Below are 18,351 nucleotides of genomic sequence, written 5' to 3'. Positions count from 1 at the left end.
TGCACTAAACTGGGTTGTAGCATTGAGTCTTTGTTGGCAGCATTAGCAAAATCCTGTAAGTTTTCTCTTTTTTCTATCCCTCCCTGGTAGCTTGGCACTCTGATCAGTTTCTTAGGGACATAACTTCTGGCAAAGAGAAGAGTCAGGCCTGTTCTCCAAGTGCCATTTGGTCTGAGGGCCATTATTTAGCACCTGGCAGCCCCTTTTCTTCCCCTTACAGCTGCAAGCTTCCTGGGATGAACCCCAGCTCTGCAGCTGCAGTATCCCAGCTGAAAAAAGGAGAGAGAAAGGCATCATTGGATGGAGTCCTCCCACCAGAGTCTTAGGCATTGTCTAGGATTACAACTCTAGATCTGGTTGGTACATGTTATGTGAATACTGTGAAAGGGTAAGAACCAGAACCTCTTTTAAGAAGTGTAGGAAACAAAGTTGGCCTTGAGCTGTCAAGTTCTCTCTCTCTCTCTCTCTCTCTCTCTCTCTCTCTCTCTCTCTCTCTCTCTCTCTCTCTCTCTCTCTCTCTCTCCTCTCTCTCTCTCTCTCCTCTCTCTCTCTCTCTCTCTCCCTCTCTCCCTCTCCCTCTCTCCCTCTCCCCCCTCCCTCTCCTTCCCCCTGTCTCCCCACTCTCCTCTTTCCCTCTCCTCTCCTCTTTTTTCTCCCCCCTTCTCTTGGAAATAGCATTGTAAAAATGCCTTTCTTTTTCATTACTTTGGTCTCTATTAATGACTCATCTTTCCATCTAATTGGAATATTCTTTCCCTCTCATTTCCCCTCCTCCCGTCAGTGAAACAAAGAAAGAAAGGAAGGAAGAAGGAAAGAAAGAAAAACAAAACCCTTGTAACATGCATGGTCAAACAAAAATTTTTGCATTAGCCATGTCTAAAAATTAGATGTTTCAGTCTGCACTCTAGATCTGTCACTTATCAAGATGTGGGTAGCATGTTTCATCATGATCCTCTGGAGTCATAGTTGGGACTGACCAACTTTTTCAGAATTTAGCTCTCCTTTTGTTTGTGTTATTTGGGCAAGTCTTCAAGCTCAAAGCAGATTAAATTCTACCTAGAGGATTAAGGAGTGAGTTTGGGAGAAACCAAGCCTTTGAGATGCTCATTTTAGATTCATGAGTGTTTACAGGGCAGATGAACTTAAGATTTTGCTCTTTGACCCATCCTTCCCACATCAGAATTCATGCTCCAGTATCTTACTCCTCCCATCCAAGAAATAACTTTTGTCTTTTTTCAAAGGCTGAGCCACTAGATTGAGAGAGTCAGTAGCAGATTTACAACCAAAATATAAATGTGCTGCCTCTCTCTGCTTTCTTTGGAATCCCTGATCTAGGCCCTCAAGTCTCAAACTAACTTTGGTGTTCACCCAAGTTATGTTAATTTGGAGGAAAATTGGTCTGATATGGAAAGGGTGAAGGATTTACAGGGCCATGATGAGGGAGAGGTAATAGTCTTCTTTAATCTGGGCATGAAGGGAGTCTGTGTTTTTCATATTACCATGTTTCATTTTGTGTAGCATGTCTTAACAGCATAGAAATGTTAAGCATAAGAACTGGTACCAATATTCAACTCTTTGCTTTTTTGGGAAGAGAGGAATGAGAACCATCTGTTCCACTTTGTTGGCTTCTAGCCTGTCTGTGCTCTGCCTTGTGGGACTGTAAACACTTAGCCTGTGGCCAGTATTGAGTCAGAACCTTTTCCCTCAGTCCTGTCTGGTCCTCAAATCTAAATTGTCTGGTTTACATAATTAGATGTAATTTTTTTCTTTTAGTATCCCCAAATTTCCCTCTCTCTTCTTTCTCCCAGGTCTTCACTTTCATTCCTGAATTGGCATTATATTTAGACTTATCATTTACATCTTTTTTAAGATATTTAAGCTTTTTCCCTTCAGATTCTTCAGAAATAGGTCAAAGACATGATTGAGTAAACCCTGGAGATAAATGTAGCTTAAAGTTCTGTCTTCTCCCCAAATGCAGAAACTCTCTGTCAGCCTGGCTTTGCTTTGGCTTCATCCTTTTCCTGGTTGGCATGTAGGTTAAGGTGAGAGTGGCAAACTTATCTGTTCATAGGTGTAGGGCCTGCAGCCATTTTCTAAAGATAATTGCTTCACATTTTTCCTAAGTCAAATGGGTGAAAAGCCATAAATTGAAATTCGAATGATAAGGTTTGTCCATAGCAGGCACTCAGTATTTCTTGAATGAATGAATTTTAAGCCTAAGCTACTTAGATCTTTTCATTTATTGACATTAACAGCACAATAAACCAGGACAGGATATAGAAATCCTAAGCAATTCCTATATACCCTAAGTTCCTTTACATCAGTGGTTCTCAGCGTGAGATCTGGGGGTTCCTGGGGCTCTTTCAAAGGGTCCATGAAGTCAGAAGTGATGTTTTAATTTCTAATATGGTAAATATCAGTAGATATAATGCACATAAACAAAAGCTCTTTAAGAGGTAATCAATTGTTTCTAAGAGTGTAAAAGTTTCCTGAGACCAAAAAGTTTGCGAACCAGTGCTTTACAAATTGTCCCCTTTCTCTCCTCCTTATTTCTGTTTCACCATAATCTGTATTAACCTATCCTTCTCCTTATAGGGATTGAACATGTTATTCTCTTTTGTATTAGACAAAAGTTCCTGGACTCTCAAGATATTCTGATAAAAAAGATGATAAAATCCTTCAGAACTTCAATCAGAAAGCCAATGTGCAATAATGACAGCCTACTTTGAACGTGGCAATAGACTAATCCAACTCGAGGTTCTCTAGGAGTATTGGGGTATTTCCTGTCCCTCCCCTTTCCTACCTTGGTGTCAAGTCAGAGCCGCTAACTTTGTGTTCAGAGAATAATTACAGAATTTTTTTTTTTCCAAGCATAGTATAAAAAGGATGTATATGGAGAAGAGAATGAACTAAAATTATGTGTTGGGTATGAAGTTCCTAAAAAGGAATTGGCATCTGAAATTAATGAAGAGGTGATTGGAGCTTACTGTCACACTAGGGTCAAACATTGATTTTTAGTGTGTTTAAGCAAGAAACATTTTGTGTGTGTGTGTGTGTGTGTGTGTGTGTGTGTGTGTGTGGTCTAGCATGTACTTATGCTTATGTTTTTGTTTTGTATTTTACAGTACAATCAACCTTCAAAAAATCTTTGACCACTTCCTCTGAGGTGAGTATCAGAAGATAATAAGAATTTGAGTAGGGTGAAAGGTTTTTTGGTACATGGTACTAGCTAAAGCCCTAGATTAGGGGAGAGTGAGCTGACTCTTGCCTCTGGTGGATAGAAAAGAGGTTCCTAGTGTCTAACCAATGTCACTTCTGTTTTGATTTTATCCTATTCCTTCAGCGAGCATAGAATACTACTCTTCACACCATATAGGAGATATTCTTCTTTAAAACTTCCTTCCTAGACCATATTCCTTGCCTTTTCCTAACTTTTCTGCCCCCTCTGGGGGTCTGTGATAGCCAGTAGAACATACAAGTAGATAGCAACCAAGACCTATGTCTTGATATTTTAGTGCCAAGCCTTGAGGGTCTTTGAAGAAACCCTTCCTCTGGGTCATTTCCCAAGATCCCAAGATCCCTCTGCTCACAAACCAGGGATCTAAATGATAAGAGTGCTGGTGTTGGGTCTCTGGAGGTCTCTGTTTAAGTCCCTGCTCTGACACTTGTTAGCTGTATGACCCAGAGCAAATCTTTAGCTTCTAAGCCTTATTTTTATCATCTGTTCAGTGAAGATAGCAGTACTCATACAACTTACTTTACAAGATTGTTGTTTGAAAAGTGCTGTATTTAAAAAGAAAAGGGCTGTATAAATCTTAGATCATAAGAATGTGACCAGCTGTGATTATCTTCAGGAACCAAGGGCCTTGAGAGGAGACATAGAATTTCAATGTCATGTAGTGGAGTCTAGGAGGCCTTGTTTACATGCTTCTCTTCTGACTTTTGGCTCTTCCCCAAATCACCATTCCCTCTTCTCTACTCATTTTGTGAAGAGAAAATTAAGTCAAGACTAAACTCCCAGCAATTTCTTTTACTGTGACTGAAGTGGTCCGTCTTAGCCTTGTGACTGCTCGGCTCTAAATCGGCTCCCATAGGCCAGTGACTGGACTGTCTAGGCAGTCTGTGATCTTTTAATCTGACTTACTAGGGTACAGAGTGGTTTGGTGAGCAGCATTTTAGAGATAGAAAATGAGCCTCCTTATTAATAATTTTAATAACAGCAGCTGACATTCACATAGCACGTTAAGGTTTCCAAAGTACTTGACAAACATTGCCACATTTTATTCTCTATTAGAGATACCATCCCCATTTTACAGATGAGGAAACTTGAGTCTCTGAGGGATAAAGGGACTTGACCATGTCCCATAGGTAGTATTAGAATAGATACTTGAATCAAGTTGTCTAATGCTTTCCGTTATTTAATAATTCATCTTTTTAAAAGTCAACCAAGGATTTAGCATGGTTTCTGGGATACCTGTTCCATAATCTCATTTTTTCTTCCTCTCTGTTGACAGTATCATTGTATAGCTACACTCTTCAATTGACCCTTGTTCCTGCTTCTGTTAATGTATTGGAAATAAGCATTAATGCTTTGAAGCTTTATTAAATGCCCTTGACCTAGAAAGCAGAGCATCAGTGATTGTATCTACTTTGGTAATTACCTAGTGTGAATATTTACTTTTGTCTTCTTTTCTCTTTGTAGGTATCTGGCTCCTCTGGTCCAGTCAAGAAAATAGGACATAGAAGTGTTGATCCCTCTGGGGAAACAACATATAAAAAGGTATATCTGGATTCATGTCTCTCCTCTTAGAACTAGGCAATGATAGCTCTGATTTCCCCTTGTCCCCTTTTCTGATTTCTCACATCTTCTGCCTTTTCGAAATAGCATTACAAATAGCTAGTACCATGTACTCACAAAAGATAGACTGTTATTCATCTCTGTATTTTTAAATAAGGATGTTCTTAATTGAAAGTTTACATTTTTGTAACAGAGTTGGCAACACATACCAGCTTATTGTACTAAAGAAATTGGGTTTCTCTGTTAGGGAAAGGCATACAACAGGTCCTTCAAGGCTGCTCTCCCCTTACCTCAGGGCAGATACATCTCCTGCTACCTTTCACGTGATACTTCATATGCATGGAACTGCATGAAGAGGCCAGTTCCTTATATGGCAGTTCCCGGACAGACAGCAGCTGGTTAGCGTTGCAACCTGTCCCGTCAAGCTTCTTACTTCCAAGTATTGTCTTTGGAATGAAAGAATTCTCAAAACTGGTTGGAGGAGCCTCAATACCTGCCCTTGAGATACCAAGTGGAATGGAAAGGTGGTTGCACAACCTAGAAGAGATAAGAGGATTTGGGTAGGGGCGGGAGCCAAGGGGGAGAGAAAAGAACAGCCACTTGAGGTTTTCTCAGCTCCTGGCCAACCTCCAAGATATGTTCTTGTTCTGTAGCCCTCCCTGGGAGCTTTGTAGCTAGGTTCCTAATAATAGTACCTACCTCACAGGGATATTGTCGAGATCAAGTGAGATACTATGTGTAAAGAATTTTGCAAACCTTAAGCACACTGTATAAATGCTAATTACTACCGTGCCAAAGCTCCTTTGACTGGTATAGGAGGTGCTTAGGGCTGCCAGCCTGTTGATTTGGTGGTGCTAGATTCTGCTTTCTGGTCATATTGGCTCTTCTGACATCCTTGTCTTAGTGTCATTATCCTAAATCAGCACTTCAAGGTAGTGACATACACTACAGGTTTTCACTTAGCTAATTCTTGAAACAGAAGTAAATCAAATCAGCAGACATTTATTGAGTGCCTCTTATTTGCCAAGCACTGTGCTAAGCGCTGGGCATGTAAAGAAAGGCAAAAACCAGTCCCTGTTCTCCAGGAGTCTAATGGAATAGAAAGCATATCCAGGATAAATCAGAGATAATTTACACTGGGGAAGCACCCAGCATTAAGTGGGTTTATAAAAGACTTCTTTTATAAGGTGGAATTTTAGCTGGGATTTGAAAGAAGCCAGGGATAATTGAATCCATGGGAGCTGATGAGATCACCAAGTGAAATACTATAGAGGGAGAAGAAAAAAGTTGCTTCTTTATATTCCCAGCTTTTTTGTATTGGATGGTTTGTAGCCTCTCTTCCATCCCTGAATAAGCTGTAGTTTAATTTCACTAAAGTCTATAATATCTTAGGATTTTAGAACTGAAAAGGGTCTGTACGATTATCTAGTCCAGGAGTTCATTTTTTTGTGACATGGACTCCTTTAGCAGTCTAGTGAAGCCTATGCATACATCGTAATGTTTTTAAATGCTCAAAATAAAATACATAGGATTACAAAGGAAAATAATTATATTGAAATACAGTTATCAAAATACTTTAAAAAAAACCAGTGCATGGATTCCAGATTAAGAACCCTTGATCTAGTCCAACGCCTTCATTTTGTAGATGAAAATCTAATGCTATGATAGTAGGCTGTGTTTATTTTTTCATTTTTTCAATAGGCAATGTTCAGAGTGGCTTAGGCTACTATTTCTGCCTCTTTTTCTCTTAAACAAGATTCAGAAATGCAAATTGTTCCATAGTTATAAATACCTTCCTCTTGTAATAGGCTCCGAATCTTGTAGTACAAAGTCTTTCCTATGGAGTTGGGATCCTGAATTTGGGTGGGAGGGGGCCTTTGCTTCTTAGATTTAGAATTTTTTGGTCATATTGGGGAAGATGAGTTTATTAATCCCTTCCTTTTTCTTTATGAAGTGATCTGCATCTTTTATGTTCCTTTCACCCCCAACTAAGAGTTTCTAGGCTTTGGGGTCCTAGTCAGTCTCTGCTGCATACTGCTGTGATGTCTCCATAGCCAGCCAGGCACCCATGCAATTACCATCAGGGATATAAAGTGCTTGGCGGGGAGGAGGATGTGTATCTGTTGGTCATCTTCCAGCATTCTCAGCTTAAGAGGGTTCCTAAGATCGAAGTCTAAGAGTGAGGAAGAGACAGAGCAACGAGCCCTAAAGAAAGTGTGTCTGGGAGTATAGTGAACTCAGTTGGAAGGAAGCATGCTGCCTGGAGACCCAACTCTTGCTATTCTGTCCAGGAGAATATTCTGCTCCCTCTAGGCACTGGCAGGGCCTAATGTAGCAGCAAGCCAGTAGGACGTAGGGAGCATGTATTTTTTCCCCACATATTACCGAGAAGCTCTTTGCTTTCATTTCTTTCCTCTAGCACCCTGAATCTGAACTTTCATAGTGTGTGTCAGATTAAATAACTTGAATTTATCCTACTTTTCCTTCCCTCCAGACAACCTCATCAGCCTTGAAAGGTGCAATTCAGTTAGGCATCACCCATACTGTTGGCAGTCTTAGCACCAAACCAGAGCGGGATGTCCTCATGCAAGACTTTTATGTAGTGGAGAGTATCTTCTTCCCCAGGTGAGATAACCTGACATTTAGGGGAACAGATCTGGTCCCTTTATGCTAATGCAGAAAATGAGATTTAGGGGTTCCTTTAGGAAATTGGATGTGGCATTTTCTGACCCCAAAAAAACCCACCCACAAAAAATCGGTCTTATTACTTTGTAATTTGTTTGATTGTGCACATTATATGCCTCCAGTAGAAAGTAAGCTCCTTGAGGCCAGGGACTCTGGTTTTTGTCTCTTGTGTACTCCCAGTGATGAGCACAATACTTTGCACCTAATGTTTTTGGAAGGTTGAACAGCTCAGGGAGACAGACAAAGAAAGATTGTATCATCTAATTGAGTCTAGTCCACATCCTGACACTGGCCCTTAGAAGTCAAGTACCCTTAACCATGACCCTTGACCTGGGCAGTGGAGTTCAGTCAGAACAGAGGCTGTCCACGAATGATCTGCAGCAAGTTAGTGGCACTTGCTGCACTTTAAGGGAAGGAAAAGGAGGGCCTGGTGTGGTGCCCACCCCCAGCGCTGTGGCCAGAATCCCTGTTGATGTGGTAATCATTCACACTCTGGTTTAAACCCTTTATTTTAAAGGTTTATATGATCTTCCTACTGAGGGAGGCATTTGGCAGAGGTTACAAAGTCAGGTGTCTCCCCAGGTCCAATCAAGGGATCGTTGATGTGACTTGCTGTTGCAGGTCTCCTTGTCCTCGGCTGCCACAGAGATTAGTTTTCCGTGCTTAATGAGCTGAAAATTAAAGTGGCTGCTGCTTTTTGCTTTTTCTTTTTTTTTAAATGAGTCGAGTATGGGAGTAATGTGAGCACTCTTTCAGCCCATGCCTTAATCCCCACACTCAGCCCCTGACTCACCGAGTGACTCATTCGGAACCTTGATTATCCCTCGGGGAGGGTGATCTTGGCTAGACTCTGGGGGAGCACTGAGGGAGGCTTCCTGACACAGTTTTGCAAGTCTTGACTGTTTCTACTTATCCTGTACAGTGAAGGGAGCAACCTGACCCCTGGCCATCATTATAATGACTTCCGTTTCAAGACTTATGCCCCTGTTGCTTTCCGATACTTCCGAGAGTTATTTGGAATCCGGCCTGATGACTACTTGGTAAGCTTCTGGGATGCCTTTGTTCCCAGTTCTTCTTTAGGCCAGAATCCCATTCCCAGGTCTGCCAGGTCCTGGTGTGTCTGAACCTCTTTTTCTTTTTTTCCTGGATCCCAGTACTCCCTGTGTAGTGAGCCACTGATTGAGCTCTGCAACTCTGGAGCCAGTGGCTCCATTTTCTATGTGTCCAGTGACGACGAGTTTATCATCAAGACCGTCCAGCACAAAGAGGCCGAGTTTTTGCAGAAGTTGCTGCCAGGATACTACATGGTAAGAGAGCTGAGTTACAGTTCCCTTCCATCTGCTTCTAGGCTGTGGTGCCGGCGAGCATGCAAAAGCAGCTGTAACGCTTCCTTCCCAAGAACTTTGTTTTGGTACTTTTTGTCCCTTCCTCTCCTGCCTCACCTTGGTCTGAGATGTCTAGCCTACCCTGAGGTCCAGGTGGGGTGATGCTGTTGGGTTTGAAGTCTTCTTTAAGATCCCAAGGCGAAGCCACATGCTCAGGTTCAGTTTCTTTAATTTGACTTCTGCTACTTTTGCCCACTTTGTATATACCCCCACACTTGAGGATGGGTCAGGTAGGCCTCCTAGTACCTCTTTCCTCGATTTGTCCCCAGGAAGTTTCCTTTGTCACAGGATGATCTCATCCTTATCTCAGCAACTCCAGAGAAATATTTCCTCACTCATGCTGCATCCTGACCCTAAATTACTATTATTGTATAGGTCATTGTATCCACAGCTCTTCTTGGTGTAATGATTTCCATGCAGAATTGAAGTGAATACTATGGAGGATTCAGGCAACTAGGAGTAGCTTGAAGATCCCAGGCTGACAGACTCCAAAGCTCTGCCTTGGGAAGTAAATACCAGCACTCCTAAGGCAAGAAAGTGATAGAGATAAAGATGATGTTGTCACTTATCCTGGAGCTTTAGTGAAAGTCATCTTCCCCTTTAACATACTCCCCCTGCATCTCTCTTGTCTCTGCCCCCTCAGAACCTGAATCAGAATCCACGGACTCTGTTACCCAAATTCTATGGGCTGTACTGTGTACAGGCAGGTGGCAAGAACATTCGAATTGTGGTCATGAACAACCTACTTCCACGCTCAGTCAAAATGCATGTCAAGTATGACCTCAAGGGCTCAACCTACAAACGACGGGCTTCGCAGAAAGAGCGGGAAAAAGTGTTCCCCACCTACAAAGATCTAGACTTCTTGCAAGACATGCCAGACGGCCTCTTCTTGGATTCTGACATGTATAATGCCCTGTGCAAGACGCTGCAGCGAGATTGCTTGGTGAGTGTCCCCTTGCCCCCACAAAAGGAGCGTCAGGATCATGCCTCAGTATTGACCTTGTGAAAAGCAAGGTAGGATAATGTTCCTTAAATGTCCCCTCCCTCAAAAAAAAGTCACCAGACTTCCCACTGACACCAAGTGTCCCAGTGAGCCCAGCCCTGTGAAGTTTGTAGTTAGAATAGCCTCTTTGTCACCTTGCTTAGCTCATTCACAAGAATCCAGTATTACTTTATGAAGTGCAGAGAGAGAGGATGGGCAAAGACAGGAGGTGAAAGCTGGTAAGGAAGACTTGGAAGAAAAATGGGGAGAACGGGGTGAGGGGCCCTGAAGGAATGGAGGATTTAGAGAAAGATTGGTAGAGAAACATGCTTATTCTCCAGGGAAGTCAGCAAGGTATATCCACATGGAACTTGAGAGCCTGAATCAGGCCAAGAGGAGGGTGAAGGGGGGTGGGTCCCCTTCCCCATAAGGCCTTTGTTAGAGTTCCAGGAGCCCCATTTGTGTGTGTTGGGAAAGAGAAGGAGAAAACAGCTTTTGTACTTTGAGCTTTAATTTGCTATTGGTATCTTTTGTTTTTTCTTTTTTTTTCCTTTCCTTTTCTTTTCCTTTTTTTTTTTTTTTGGCTAGGCAGTGGGTTAAGCGACTTGCCCAGGGTCACACCGCTAGTAAGTGTTATGTGTCTGAAGCCGGATTTGAACTCAGGTCCTCCTGAATCCAGGGCCGGTGCTCTGTCTACTGCGCCACCTAGCTGCCCCTTATCTTTTGTTTTTACATTACCTTCATTTCCAAATTTATTCTTTGTCCCTCTCCTATCTGGTGAGCTTGCCCTTGTAACCAAGAGTTAAGAAAAAAAGAAAAGAAAAAAAGGCACTTTCGAAAAAACTAATACACACATCAACCAGGTCTGACAGTAATAGGCCTTCCTTCCGACAAGGGAGAAGTTCATTTTTTCATTTCCTTTAGGGCCAATCTTAGTGGTCGTACTGACACAGCATTTAGCTTGATTTTGTTGTTCTTCCCATTTAGTGTTATCATTGTGTATGCTGTTTTCTTGGCTTTGCTTACTTGACTTTGTATCAGTTCTTTTAAATCTTCCCATGCTTCTCTGAATTCTTCATAATTGTGGTTCTTTATAGCACAGTGGTATTTCATTATAGCAACATACCACAGTTTATTTAGCTATTTTCCATTGTTTCCAGTTCTTTTCTTTCCATAATGTTTATACCAGTTCACAGCTTCATCAACATTGTATTAGTGTGCCTGTCTTCCCATAATCTTTCCAACATAGACTGTTATCATTTTTTGTCATCTTTATTAATTTGCTAACCAGGAGGTGAAACAGAGTTGTTTTGATTTTAATTTTTTAAAAATTATTCATGATCGTTTGCCGTTCTTTTGAGAACCATTTTCTAATAAGGTAATTCTAAGAGAACCCTTCCAAACTCTGTTTTTGTGGGTGTCAGGTCCTAATAATCCTTCTCCTTATTCTGGAATTTTCACTTCCTTTTTTCCTATTTGGATTTCATGTGTCTCATAAAGCCTCTAGCCAAAGTGTCTTCCTTACACTTAGGTGCTACAAAGCTTCAAGATCATGGACTATAGTCTGCTGGTGGCAATTCACAACATGGAGCATGCCCAGAGAGAACGGCTGCCCACTGAAATGGGCCCTGGAAATGACACCCGAAAACCAGCCCCGCAGAAGGCTCTCTATTCCACAGCTATGGAGTCCATCCAGGGGGAGGCCCGACGGGGCGGCACCATGGAATCAGAGGACCAGTGAGTATATGATGGGTCCTGGGAAATTCAGTGTAAGGCAGGCCACTGTTGATTGGAATTCAGTTTAGAATAGAACCATCTTCAACCCCATCCAAGAAAATCTAGTTATTGGACTACTATTAAGTGAGGTAGTCTTATAGCATGGCTCCCAAGAAAAATGTTATGGTATAGGTAAAGATCTAAAATAGATTGTGATATCTATGGGATAAGGTTGATCATTGTCCGGTGGGGCTTATTAGGGAAGGTTTCCTGAAAGGCAGGTTGGGGAGGATTGGAAGGAACTTGCTGCAAAATGTTTTTGAAGGGAGAAGGTTTCATGATTCTCCAATCCTTGGAAATTAAGTATAGTTTGTGTTTTGGTAAGCTCAAGTCCATGGCCGGATTTGACTTAGGGACGGGAGGCACCATGCTTTTATAGCTCGGTAGTTTCCTCATTCTTCTCACTCTCTTGCATTTGTCCCAGGATGGGTGGCATTCCTGCCCGAAACAATAAAGGAGATCGACTGCTGCTTTATATCGGTATTATTGACATTCTACAGTCTTATAGGTGAGGATCTCTTGGGCAACTAGGACACAGAAATGGATCTTAGGTTTTGGAGCTGAGGAGGGATAAGTATTTAGGGTTATATATCCCCCTTCTAGTCAGATAAGTTAGCCTTGCTTCTAAGATATCTCCTGATTAAGACTCATAGGTTTCAGGACATCTGTTCGTTATGCAAGATTTCAGATGAGAGCCTTTATTTCCTCCCCCAATTCACACATACCTTCTGGTAGAAAGCTAAGTCAGCCCTAAGACCATCTGTCTGCTATTGCTTTACATGGCATGAGTCACGCTCCACTGCAGGCTGTAGCTGGAAGTTACTTCTCTTCCTTTCTTACTTTCCCAGTAGGGAAAAACAAGGGAGTTTCTATAATTGGGTCAAGAGCCCTAGCTTCTGGCCCCAGTGAACAGAGGTGAGGAGCATCTGCTGCAGCCCAGAGTTCCTCTCTCGCTTTTCCCCTGGGAGGCCCTTGCATTTGAAAATGATGAACATCTACATAACAAGTCTTCAGTATTTGTTGATTTTTTTCACGAAGAAAAGATCACCTGTCTTTAGATCCCTTTATCACCACAGCAAACCAAAATCTGATTCACACTGTTACCTTGGCCTAGATAACGGCCTCATTCCTCACGTAGATTTTGTGCTTTTTTGCATTCTCACATAGTTATCTGATCCCGTGCGTGTTCCGTCCAGCAGTGCAGATTTCAGCTCATCCATACCTGCCCATCCTGGCTGACACGTCTTCATGTCCTTTCCTATGTTTGCCACAGGGCTTCCACCCAACACATGGGTTGCCATCATTACTTTCTCTGGCCATAGCAGTGGACACAGGCAGTCCATGGTGGGGAAGTCCCTTGCTCCAGCTGTGTGCTCAGCCCATCTCCTTTTTTGGTCATGCATTTATTTGATGTCATCTTTACTAAAGTTCCTGTTGTAGTTCCTTACTTGTTTTGTGTAGCAGCCTGTGTGTGATCTCCATAGTTCTCTGCTTTTTAATTCTTTGGAGACTGTATAGTTTTCTATGAATCGAAGCCATACAGTGCCACCAATAAAACATTAGTGCTGAAAAGATGGGCCTCTGTTTCCGGGGGAAGTTTGGTGTTATTGAAAGAGCTTTGCAATTGCTGAAAGACTCTCCAGCCTGCTCTCCTCCTTCCATATCATTCCAGCCCCAGCACATTGCCCATTTGCAGTTGTCCAGTTGAATTGTCCAATTCTCAAGAGAATTAAGTTTGCCTGGCTTTGTTCTCCTAGCCACCATTTACTCACCCTTCCAGAACAAATCATAATTATTTTTTTTAATGAGTCCATGACTCTCAGGATGTCTTTGCACTAATAACTCTTTCACAGGTTCATGAAGAAGCTGGAACATTCATGGAAAGCTCTGGTCCATGATGGGGTAAGTGGGTTGTTTTTACCTGTGTCTTCACCCCTCTGTCCTGCATTTCTTTGCTTAGTTTTCTCTGTAATGAAATGGGTAGAATTGACTTTGAGTTTGAGAAGCCCAGGGTTCAATTTCTACCTCTGAAACATTGGCTATGTCACTTAGCCCCTCTGGGTCTGTTTCCTTTTCTGTAATGAGAAGAGACTAGTCTCACTGACTCTGAGACTTCCCAGTTCTGAATTTATGACCCTGTGGTCCTGTGACATGCTGGCCTTTGAACCTGGGCAGGTCACTTAATTTCTCAGTGCTCCAGGCACCTCCGTCTGACTCTGTTTCAGAGAAGGTTACAACCTGTGTTGGTAGAGAAGTTCCCTCTACCGTTGAAATCACCACTTCAGCCTCTCTCCCGATTCCCTCTTCCACCGTCTGTAGGTCCTTGGCCCAGGGGCACATGGCATTTTGTATTGGGGAGGGGTCCTCTTTCTCAGAGCCCTATTTCCGAAGCCTATTCTACTCCACAGGACACGGTGTCAGTGCATAGGCCGGGTTTCTATGCTGAGCGATTCCATCGATTCATGTGCCATACAGTGTTCAAGAAAATCCCCTGTAAGTGGTTCTTCCCGGATAACCCAATCCCATCACTGTCCCTACACAATGTGCCACTGAGGTGAGGGGCATTTGGCAGGGCTGGGGGAATTACAGAGTATGCGGCTTTGGCATGTGGCAGCCATGCCAACCACCGGGTCAGACAGCCAACTAGATAAGGAACATTCACACATTTCCTGTCTTGGGGTGGGGGTTTCTTTGTCTCCTGTCCCAGGCCATGCTCAAAGTAATTACTATGACATAAACTCACAGTAGCCCATACCATCCCACCAGGGACTCTTCTTTTTTTTCCCTCTCAACACCAAAAGTAGACTAGTTTATTCTGGCCTCCATGTTTTAAAGCCCTCTAGGCTTTAGGCCTTTTCCATGCTTCTGTTTCACTGTTCAATACTAAGCCCACCAAAACTCCTTCAAGGGGTCCTCAGGGACCTAGGAATTTTATGCAGCTCTACCAAATAATCAGGTCTTTGCTTAATAACTGTTTATTAAACAAAATTGTCTGGCATGGTGCAAAAGAAATCAAAGATAGCCTCTTCTTTCAAGAGGGACATAAATTTGAAAGAACATACACAAATAAAAAGCCTTAATAGAACTTTTAAGACAACATACCAAAAAATGCTAGTGATACTCATTGACAGTTTAAGGGGCTAAAAGGGTAATCATTTTCAAGCCTTCTTGAATAAGGGAAATTTGGAGGGGAGGACTTGGGTTTGGGGGACAGTAAGGGAGTAGGTGATGGAGTTAAGATACAGAGGTTATTCCATATTAGGGCTTAGGAGATGGTACATCTTCCTTACCTCTTGTTACCCATTTTCTTCTTCAATGGAATGTACTACTGAGGGACCCCAGGTAATGATGTATTCCCTATACAAGTTAAACTTGTTCTCCCCTTTTCAAGAGATGGGGAGGTGGGGAAAGGGAAGTAAGGCACTTCATGCGCTTTTTTTAATCTTGGTGCTGATCTCTGTGTTGAGTACTAAGCCGGTCTCTCTCTCCCTTTTGAAGTGAAGCTCTCTCCTTCCAAAAAGAGTCGGATCAGTTCATCCCTGCGTCGCATTGGCCCAGGTGGAAACTCTCTTTCCCCTTCCCAGCTGACAGTCCCTGTCTCTGGAGACAAGGCAGAAATGACAGCACAGGTGGAAGTAGAACCAGGTCAGCACCACATGGGGGCGCCGTGTGTCTTTAGGAACCTCCTTTCCCCCTCTTCCCCAGCATCTTTCACATTGGGACACCTGTAACCTTAGAGATTCTAGGAGCCTCTACCACATTCTTGACTCCTTTTGCTGACCCGGTGGGACACTGAGTTCTTGTAGAGTTTTGCTTTTCTTCCTCACTGGTTCCTATTTCACCTTTCACCTTCTAGGTGTCTACTTTCGCCGCCCTGATTTACTCCCCCGAACTCCACCAGTGGATGAGACCAACAGTGACTCTGCTGCCACCACCCTTTCTACCTCTCCAGGCAGTGAGAAGTTCAACACACCAGCTAACAGGTTTGTTCCTCAGCCCTCTCTTCCAAAGATCTCTCATCCCTTTCTCCAGCGCTCAGTACTCTTCTGGGAAGGCAGTTCTTGACCCCTTGTGACACTCAGAGGTCACAGTCTGTCGTCTGCTCTCCACTTAGGTTCATGGGCGTGCAGGTTCACCTTCCTGTGGGCTCAAGCTCAGAGATCCTGAGAAGGGCGAGAAACCTCAGCCTTGATAGGTGAGGGGAGGGGTGAGCCCCTACCCTGGGCCTTGGCCTTGGGCATGGTCCCTTTGTGCTAGTATGTCTGCTTATTCCTCTCCCTGACCACTCTGATCTCGCAGCTGAGCTCCCTAGCTCCACTCTCCAGCCCTTTTTTTATCCAGTAACCTTCAGAGTGAGACCCTTTTTTGCCCTTGCCAAAAAAGTAGTTTGGCCTGTGAGGGGCAGTGTTGTCAGCTTTGTGTGGGGGTTCAGAGTAAGGATGTTGGTGCAATTCATGTTGCTGTTGAAGGAGCAGAGAACCACAGTAGGTAGCTAGAAAATATTGTTTTAGTTTGAGCAAAATAGCAGTCCCTAACTTAGCTTTTCCTTAACCTCTTCGACCCGATGGTCACAAGTGATAACATTAAAATAACTTGGAGGGGTAGGGGCGGTCAGGAGGAAGGATAATGAGGCCTGAGCAGGGACAACCCCTTGCCCCATCTGACTTCTCTCCCCTAACACTTTTACTCCTACAGTTCACCTCCCTTAGAAAGAATTGACACCGCAGAGTCAGAATTCAGCTGTGTGAGTAACTGGGTTTTGGGGAGGTTGGTGTCCTAAGGCACAAGTGGCTTATTATTGAGGTGGGGAGGGGCTGGTTGTACTGTTGATTGCCATGATGCCTTCCCCCTTTGTGATTCAGTGTTATGGCCCAAATTGGGTGGAGAGAGCTTTTGTTTCTGCCACCCAGGCTGAAATGAACTTTAATTATTCCAGAGTTCTGATTCTCTTCTACTCTTTTCTCCTTCCCCACAGTTTTACTCATTTTTTCTTTCCCTCTCCAGTGAGAAAAAACCCAACAGAGGACCTGGCACTTGGAATTAGATTCTTCCATCATTGTGGTCCCAAGGTGTCAGCCCCAGTCCCAGCGCTGCTGAGCTCCCCCTTTCCTGGCTATTGAAAAGGAGAATAGTAGAGTCTGGGAGAACCTTCTCCCCACACTCCTGAAGAGGAGCCTCTTCCCCACCCCCGGGATAGGCATTAATTAGTGCCTTAGGCAGTCCGGCAGTGTCATTGTGTGGAGAGCATCCTGGACCCCAGTTGGGTGGCCCCCATTCTGCACTTCCTGCTCAGCTTCCAAAGCTGACTTAGGACCGTACCCTCTCCAAAACTGAAAGTGGGGCTGGTGGACTATGCGGCTGTCTTCCACCTTCTTCGCCTCTTTTTTAGCAGCTGGACTCTGTTCCTTTGCAGCAGGCTGGCTGACCACCCCTACTGCGGCTCTCTCCTTGTCTTCAGGAGGGGAGGTTCTCTGTAACTTTGCTAAAGGTTTTTTGGGAAGTAGGGGTGTTCCTACCCCCTCCTTGGCTTGGGTTTTCAGAAGCTCCTCACACTCCCCCCCCCCTTCTTTTTTAAAAAAAGATTTCAAGCCAATTTCAGAACAAGAAGTTGGACCCTGGCCACCTCAGAGGCCTCAAGCAATGAGATGTTCGGGGGAAGGAGTGCAGGCTCCCCATAAAGAGGAGAAAGGCTGGTAAAGCACAGGACAGTGACGACTATGACTCCAGGAGAATCCTCTTTGCATCCTTTTCTCGGAGCACATTATGAGTTTCTCCTGTCTCAAGAATCTGAGATAGGAGACAAGGGCCTATACATTGATAAACACAATACTTACCTTGGAGTGGCCATGGGATAAGTGGTCAGAGATCTTCTGACCAGGATCCCTCCTGACTGTCAGGCCGCTCTGATTATTACTGTCTGCAATTTGAAATATTTTCTGGTTGTTTTCCTGAATATAAAGACTTATCAAGTGAATCTTGTATCCTTCTTCAAAGGATTTCCCTCCTTGCTCTTTCTTACCTGTTAACAACAGTGTCCTGTCTGGGCAACTGGGTCAGGAGGGTGGACAGCTTTGTATATGTAACAGGCAGTCCTCAGTGGGGAGACGGAAAAATGTAGCGTCTCTCAAATCTGTTCTTGAGTTATTTGACTTGTGCAGTGGTGCCATCCCTGCATCCTCAAGAGAAGAGAGATTGGGGAGAAGGTACTTTAGACCTCTGTTCCCCAATGACAAGAATCAAAAGTCTCCACCTCGCCACTCTGGTCTTGTGGGGATAATGGGGGCTGGAATCTCAGGCAGATTGTTGAATCCCCATTCCCCTTTTCCCCTTCTTTCCCCCTATCAGGTTGGTCTGTACCCAAGTAACTGTCTATATTAGACACCCCGACACCCCAACCCCCACCTGAAGCCAGTTTCTGGCCTTCTGTCTTTGCTGCCATTTTTTAAATAAGAAGGAAACAGAATTCTTGCTATTTTTTTCATGATTTACTATTTATGAAGTATTTAAGTGTTTTATTCAGGGCAGAGTTATTCTCTAGGGAGTGGGAGGGAAACAGGATATTAGAGGGAGGTCTGGGTCTCTATGGCAGGTGGAATTAGAAGGGAAGGGGACTCAACATTTCTATGAAGCGTCGCTATCTGCCTCCACTTTGTATTGTTCAAAAATGGCAAATGCATTATAAAATTATGAGTACCTGGTTTTAATGTATTAAAACTTTTATCAGT

General features: G+C 43.5%; 1 protein-coding gene across 1 annotated transcript in view; it reads left to right on the top strand.

Annotated features, from left to right (window-relative positions):
* LOC110216678 (putative PIP5K1A and PSMD4-like protein) overlaps positions 1 to 18,351 on the top strand; it is a 50,878-nt gene that overhangs the window by 13,264 nt on the left and 19,263 nt on the right. The window contains exons 3-16 of the mRNA XM_078155469.1: positions 3,126 to 3,166; positions 4,703 to 4,780; positions 7,293 to 7,423; positions 8,406 to 8,523; positions 8,638 to 8,790; positions 9,512 to 9,811; positions 11,382 to 11,587; positions 12,051 to 12,134; positions 13,480 to 13,528; positions 14,035 to 14,119; positions 15,125 to 15,271; positions 15,483 to 15,609; positions 15,741 to 15,821; positions 16,322 to 16,374. Coding sequence (XP_078011595.1) covers positions 3,126 to 3,166; positions 4,703 to 4,780; positions 7,293 to 7,423; positions 8,406 to 8,523; positions 8,638 to 8,790; positions 9,512 to 9,811; positions 11,382 to 11,587; positions 12,051 to 12,134; positions 13,480 to 13,528; positions 14,035 to 14,119; positions 15,125 to 15,271; positions 15,483 to 15,609; positions 15,741 to 15,821; positions 16,322 to 16,374 — 1,653 coding nt within the window. The remainder of the gene's footprint in view (positions 1 to 3,125; positions 3,167 to 4,702; positions 4,781 to 7,292; positions 7,424 to 8,405; positions 8,524 to 8,637; positions 8,791 to 9,511; positions 9,812 to 11,381; positions 11,588 to 12,050; positions 12,135 to 13,479; positions 13,529 to 14,034; positions 14,120 to 15,124; positions 15,272 to 15,482; positions 15,610 to 15,740; positions 15,822 to 16,321; positions 16,375 to 18,351) is intronic.

This window comes from Phascolarctos cinereus, unplaced genomic scaffold (assembly GCF_003287225.1).
Source record: "Phascolarctos cinereus isolate Bilbo 61053 unplaced genomic scaffold, phaCin_HiC Scaffold_5;HRSCAF=322, whole genome shotgun sequence".
Taxonomy (NCBI): Eukaryota; Metazoa; Chordata; class Mammalia; order Diprotodontia; family Phascolarctidae; genus Phascolarctos; species Phascolarctos cinereus.
The sequence above is the reverse complement of the archived record's forward strand: the minus strand, read 5'-3'. Positions and strand labels throughout refer to the sequence as shown.